General features: G+C 42.0%; 1 protein-coding gene across 1 annotated transcript in view; it reads right to left on the reverse strand.

The window, feature by feature from the left end:
• The window catches only part of Arhgef38 (Rho guanine nucleotide exchange factor 38), a 109,847-nt gene that overhangs the window by 15,795 nt on the left and 87,400 nt on the right, over positions 1-6,652 (reverse strand). The window contains exons 8-10 of the mRNA XM_021197058.2: positions 6,193-6,297; positions 4,731-4,847; positions 1,152-1,463 (exon numbers count right to left, since the gene is read on the reverse strand). Of these exons, the coding sequence (XP_021052717.1) occupies positions 1,152-1,463; positions 4,731-4,847; positions 6,193-6,297 (534 nt within the window). The remainder of the gene's footprint in view (positions 1-1,151; positions 1,464-4,730; positions 4,848-6,192; positions 6,298-6,652) is intronic.

Consider the following 6,652-nt stretch of genomic DNA (forward strand, 5'->3'; position numbering starts at 1 on the left):
TGCTTCCTCTTGAAAAGAGGCTGGGAAATGGTGTTTTTCAACTGAGAGAGAGAGAGAGAGAGAGAGAGAGAGAGAGAGAGAGAGAGAGAGAGAGAGAGAGAGAGAATATGTGTACACATGTCTGCTCACATAAGAGCATGCACATACCCATGTGTGCACTTGCAGAGGCCAGAGCACCCAGGTCTTCTCCATCCCTTTTCACCTTACTTTATGAAGCAGGGCGTCTCACTGAACCTCGAGCTTACCAAGTGGCCACACTAGTCGGTCGAGCAATCTCCCAGGATCTTGGTCTCTAACGCCATCACTGAGGTCACAGTGTGTGCTGTCGTGCCTGGCTTTTAGGTGGGTGCTGGGGGCTATGAACTCAAGTCCTCATGCTTGCATTCTACCCACTGAACCACTGAACATCTCCCCCAATCTTCTCTGAAATCCATAAGCAGTGATGATTTAGTCAACAGGTAAGAGTAGGCAAAAAAAAAAAAAAAAAAAAAAAAGGAAAGAAAGGAAGGAAGGAAGGAAGGAAGGAAGGAAGGAAGGAAGGAAGGAAGGAAGGAAGGAAGGAAGGAGCAACTGGTAAAGGAAAACCTAGTGTCCCCTTTAGAGGAAGCAATGTGAAAGAAAAAGTCAGTATATAGGCAGCTCGCAATATGAATGGTGGCTAGCTGCGAGCAGCACACAACACTGTATACTTACCTTTTTTTCAGAGCCTCATAGTCACGTAAGATATTATCAGGGACTGTGTGGAGGATGCACAGTGTCTCCATCTTACTTCCTACAACTATTGCATGTGACCACAGTCACATCAGAACACAACTTGGAGGCACACACTGTAGAAGAATCATTTTATTGAAGATAATCTAACCTGACTGATTTGACTTGACCATTTTAGTACTTTCTCAGAAACCAAGACTCTTTTCTCTTCCTCTACTGTAGACTACATGGTTTTTCCTTTTAAGTATTCACAAAGCAAAAACAAAAGCAAGGCAAAACAAAACAAAAACCCAGAAGGCATCTTTAAAACTATATGATTCAAGATGCATAAGGACATCTGAGCGACTTCACACTTAAAGGACAACACATGAGGGCCACACGTATGCACACCCTGAATTATGACTAACATTGAGGGAGCTCAGGGGTGGCAGTGTGCTCACCGTCTTGACTGTGGAATAAGCCTGCAGAGCCACTTGCATCAAGTCCCGGAGGAGGGTAACAAAACTGCACAAGCAGTTCAGCAGGATCGTCCTGGCAGCCTGGTTGAACGCCTGCAGCTCTTCCACAAGTTGGGCGTTGAGGGCCTCATACTCTCGTTTGGCTAAGTCTGATTCAGTGGTTGCTGACCGGGGCAGGGAGCTTTTATAGTCCAGTAGTTTGTCATAGCGTTTCTGGATGAGTTTCTGAGGTCCGGGGAATAAGGACAGCAAGACTGACAGGGGATTCAGGATAAGTCTCTGAGAACGAGCTGCCTGCAAAAGAAAAATATAGCCCCATTAGCAAGAGAAAGATAGCCCACTCTGTGACCAGCACTGCTCGCAGTAGGCCTACCCTCTCTCCTCTAAAGCTCAGAAGGAACAGGGCAGCACCCAGTTATTTTGATTAGAAGCTCTCGTTTTTTTTAGGAGGTCGGCCTAAGCTTATTTATTTAGACTTAAAACAGCAATACTGAGCCTGAAGATGAGAGAGAATAGAAGCTTTCTCTCTCGCATCACAACTCTACTGCCTGCGGCTGAGCCGTGGGTGCCTCCTTCAGGACCATTCCTCCTTTGGAACCCCAGAGCCAAGCTGAAGTCTGAGATTGCATCAGAGGAAATGTCAGTGTGCTACAATGACTGACCAACTCAGCACCTTCACGTCTTGCTGTTAGTGAAGCTGACGCCAACCGTCTAAGGAGAGAATACATCTCACTCTTCGACATTGGTTTCAAACCTAGTTTTTAATCTCGAGATTTGGGTTTTGGATGGAATTGTGTTCCCTGTGCAAACATTGATTCTTTAAATGTATGTCTTATTCCTGTGGCAGAAACAGCCAGAACTAAATGTATTGATATACATCAGAGGGTTGAGGGCTGCTGACGTGGTGTCTGAAACTGCTATTATTGCAGGTCTGAAACATTAACAAAAAACTTTGCAGTAGCGCCAGACCCCATGTCAGTACTCAAAATCCTAGATTTAATTTCTTTTCTTCTTGTGTCTTTCCCCTGTATTCTGAAATATACTGTGTCTGATGGCCGCTGGCCTTATACTTCATCACACATATTAGAGTAAACTGGAAGGACGTTTATCTTTTTGTGACCTCAATGATATTCCAGGAAACCCAAGCAACATCCTGTATTAATTAATGTAAATGGTTCCCGATAACTTTGAACTCATGGGAAATTTAAAAGAGAGGGAACCCCATCTGTTAGTGGCACCAGCAGTAGCCAGCGCAAATTAGATTTGATTTTAGTTTATGAAATAATCAATGGATACCATCTTACTATTTAATGAGACCCTGGACTAAGCAAAGAATGCTTTTATTATGTCTTGGATAAGCCACTGTCTTTATTACTTATCTGGGAGCCACAAGTTACTAATTTTAAGATTATGCTATGATTGTAGCATATGCCCACTACCCCACAGATATGAACTTTATTTGCCAGAGGGACAGTAGATGGAACAGATAAGCACATTATATTTTAAAATTTTGTTCTACACCGTATTCGTAGAAAAGTATCATTCACGGCTGGATACGATAACTTCTCTGTCATGGGTAAATTTTTTAGTTAATATTTCAATTTCAAAGCATTCAGTATGTCACCCAGTAAAATGCTATTTTTATATCATGCTTTCTTGTGACTCTATAAATGTGGCAACTCTAATATTACTTTATCGAGGTAGACAGGACAATTCCCGCTTTCTGTCAAATGCTGGAGAAGGCTTGCCACGGGAGAAGCTATGTGGCATGTCCTCAGATAGTTTTAATAAATATTTATCAGCTTAATGAATTTAAATTGGTGTAAAGAACACACAGTTAATGGCTTTCTTAAAATATCCTTCCTATAATTAAACCTTGAAAAAAAATAGTCCACCAAGACCTAGTCATGGTTTCCTATTAAACCCATGGATGTAAAACTTTTGTCCAGGGCTACACCGAGAAACCCTGACTCGAAAAATCAAAAAAAAAAAAAAAAAATCTCTATGTGCTTTTCTACCTACCCGTCTGTCCATTCATGAATGACTCATGCCTCTATCTTAATTTGGGATAATGTGATACTTAATCTTCTTATGTTTTAATTTGTATTTCTCTTGCGTTCCTGTGGGAGGGCACCTTCTTGTCATGTTGTGCATGTGGAGGTCAGAAGATAACTTGCGGGAGTTGGTTCTTTCTTTGCACTGTGTGGATCCTAGAGATTAAGCCCACGGATCAGTCCTCACAGCCAGTGTCCATTGAGGTATCTCCCAGGCTCTTGAAAATATTGCATTAAATTTTTAAAGTGTGTGTGTGTGTGTGTGTGTGTGTGTGTGTGTGTGTGTGTGTGTGTGTAAAATGGTAAATTTTGATTGCCAACTTGACAGGATTTAGAATTTCCCAGCAGACTAACTTCTGGGCATGTCTGTGAGGATTTGGGCACTCATCTTTAGTCCCAGTACGTAGCTGTGCCCGGTGAGTTCAAGGCCACCCTGGTCTGCAGAGCAAGGTGAGATCTTATTTATCCAAAGACTCCAATTGCAGCCTTCTGTTTCACAATGCCCAAAGCAGCTGCGTATTTGGAGCAGTTTTGCAGTAGAACGTGGCTCGGTCACCTCCTAAGGTTTGGAACTATTTGAGGGGATCAGGGGTTGAAGATTATTTGAGGTGGGGGTGTTGCTGAGATCTTGAACTTCTTGGGCTATGAATGCTAGAATCACCCAACACAAGGGTGACTTGGTGAAGGTAGTGGCCCAAATGCCAACTGAGCCAACACAGAGAGGTAGTCTATTGTGACTTTTGTTCAATAGATTCAATACTGCTATGAAATAATAATACAAGGCACAAAACTAGAATTAGTATTACCCAGGAAAGCTTACCACCCAAATATTTTATTAGTTAAGAATGTCTTTATGCTTCCTAATATATATTATATAAAACTCTTAAAGACAAATAATTTGGGCTGGGTGTATAGAACCCTAGACACTGGCAGAGGGCTTACCTAGCATGAGTGGGTTCTTAGGTTCTTTGAAAATAGCCTTACTTTGCTGTCTAGTGTACGTTGTGCTAAAAATCACAGACACAGAGCATCTGTTCTCCTTCAGTAAGGTCTCAGGGCATGTCCGTGGACTTTATGAAATGTATATATTTTAAATATATACATTTTTTGCAAATGTATATATTCTAAATATGTCATACACAGGCTTAGATGGTATACTGTTTTTCATCAGGCATTGACTACCCTAGAAACAGAGTGTGAGACCATATTAAATTTCCATTACAATACAGCCCTTACTTTCAAAAACCTAATTTTGACATTAGCATTTAGTGCATATTTTATACTTAATTCCAGAAAGTAAGTGCATGTGTTTGTGCGTATGTATGTGTTTGTGTGTGTGTACATTTGTGTGTGTGAGTATGTGTGAGTGTGTGTATGTGTTTATGTGTGTGAGAGCATGTGTGTGTGTGAGCGTGTATGTATGTGAGCATTTGTGTGTGTGTGTGCACGTGTGAGCGTGTGAGTGTGTGTGTATGTGTGTGTGTGTGTGTGTGTGTGTGTAACTTACAAAGTCTTGGCAGGGCTTTGAAGCCTGATCCTGGGGTTCTGTGCCGTTTTTCTCTCCATCCTTGTATGAAATCTCACGGAGCTCCGCCCCACTCTGCAGCATGAAGGGCGTGGCTTCCTGAAACAGAGAGTTAGGAGAAGGGTCAGTTCTCATTGAAGTCAGCACAAGTAATGTCTCCCCAATGCAAACCTCCTCAACACAGCACTACATTTCCCTTTGAGGTAGGAAATGAACTACAAAAATAAATCAACTTCCTTCCCCCCCACACACATAATTTTAGACAGATTCTGGTTCTCTTTGAGGAGAAGGAGCCCATCTTAAATCATCTCCTACACCTGTCACTTCTTAGTCTTCAATTCTTACAGCAGCTTTCCCTGGTGAATTTGATGTTATCTTCCAGGGATGGGGTGGAGAAGGTATTCACATTTTTGTGGATTCAATCCCTGAAAATATCAATGCATGTTCCCAAGAGGCACTCACTCCCTGAGCAACACCGGCAGGGTGGGGCTCCCACTTGCCCTGTTGGGACAACTGTGTCTGGGGGCTTGCTTCACACAGGCAGATTTTCTAACCTGCTGTGAAAACAGGCCCTATGTCATGTCAGTAGGGATGGTTGGAGCTCACCCTCTAGAATATAGAACCTTGTTTCCAAAGCAGTGAGCTGGTCATGTTAATGCTCTGTTAGTAGGATATTTTATCTAACTGTGCAGTCACTTACCTCCAAAAACAGATATCAAAGAGAAAAACTTCTGGGAAATGAAGGGTGTGCTTATTAACTGATTCACATGGAACTGCTAGCTCCCTATCCTTCAAGTCCTAGCTTCTGTCAAGTTGCTTTCAAGGACACTGTGTCCTCTGTAAGAGCCATTATGAGAAACCCCATGGCCAGCCTTTCCAACGAGTGTAATGGTGCAGCATCCGACTTTGGGCTTTTTGAAAGCAGAGATTCTCAAGTAGGTCAGGACAACCTCTGAAGAGGCTAGAAATTTGTGGGGTGCCTTTTGTGGCCTACTCCATTTGTAGGAGAGCATTTGCTTATTGTAGTTTATCCTGTTTTATAGTCCAATCTATTTTCCTTTGTTCTGCCCTTTATCCTTATTTTAGGTACTACAAAGGATTATGTTGGTAAAATCGGGCAAGAACAGTTTCTGTGGCACTTGATGAGCTCATGCCTCACACGCATCACAGGTGAGCTCATGGGATCATCTTTGTTATAAGGAACACAGGATGGGGGTTCATGTGACATGCATCTGAGCAAAAATCCAACTATATGGTGATTTGGATTGGAGTGGACTTGGGCAGGAAGCCGGGCAAAGACCAAGCCTTTCTATAGCCTTATCAGAATGTTGCAGGCTCCCATGTTTGGTACAGTTGGTATCACCATGCACAGGAAGAGTCACAGTTCCTCACAACACCCATGGGGACCAGAGCACTCCTGCGGAAGCACTTGCCTCTCACCCACCTCTATGTGCTGAAGGCAGGATGAAATGTTCTTCACACAAAGTCTCACAGTCTTTTCCAGTGACCTAAAAAGCTTTTCTTCTCTGTTAAAGGTATTGTCTTTCACCTAAAACACACAAGAAATCACTTAGTTTCATAGCTCAAAGGCATCTAGTATGTTTAAGTGGTACAAAATAAATCTTAAAAATATAAATGGCCAATAACTTTGGCCTAGCACATTACAAAAAAATACTTTGCTGTATGAAAATACTTTGTGATATGCTGACTTTTATAACAGAATGTTTTGGAGCTGCATATAGCAGGAACTCAAGTCCAGTTAAAGTTACAAGTCATGTGATGAACATAATTCACTGGTTATTTTGTACATTCTCACTGATGTCATCAAATTAGCCATAGGACTGTAAAACCTTTCCCTGCATCATCATCATCATCATCATCATCATCTTCTTCTTCTTCTTCTT

This window comes from Mus pahari, chromosome 4, assembly GCF_900095145.1.
Source record: "Mus pahari chromosome 4, PAHARI_EIJ_v1.1, whole genome shotgun sequence".
In the NCBI taxonomy this organism is placed as follows: domain Eukaryota; kingdom Metazoa; phylum Chordata; class Mammalia; order Rodentia; family Muridae; genus Mus; species Mus pahari.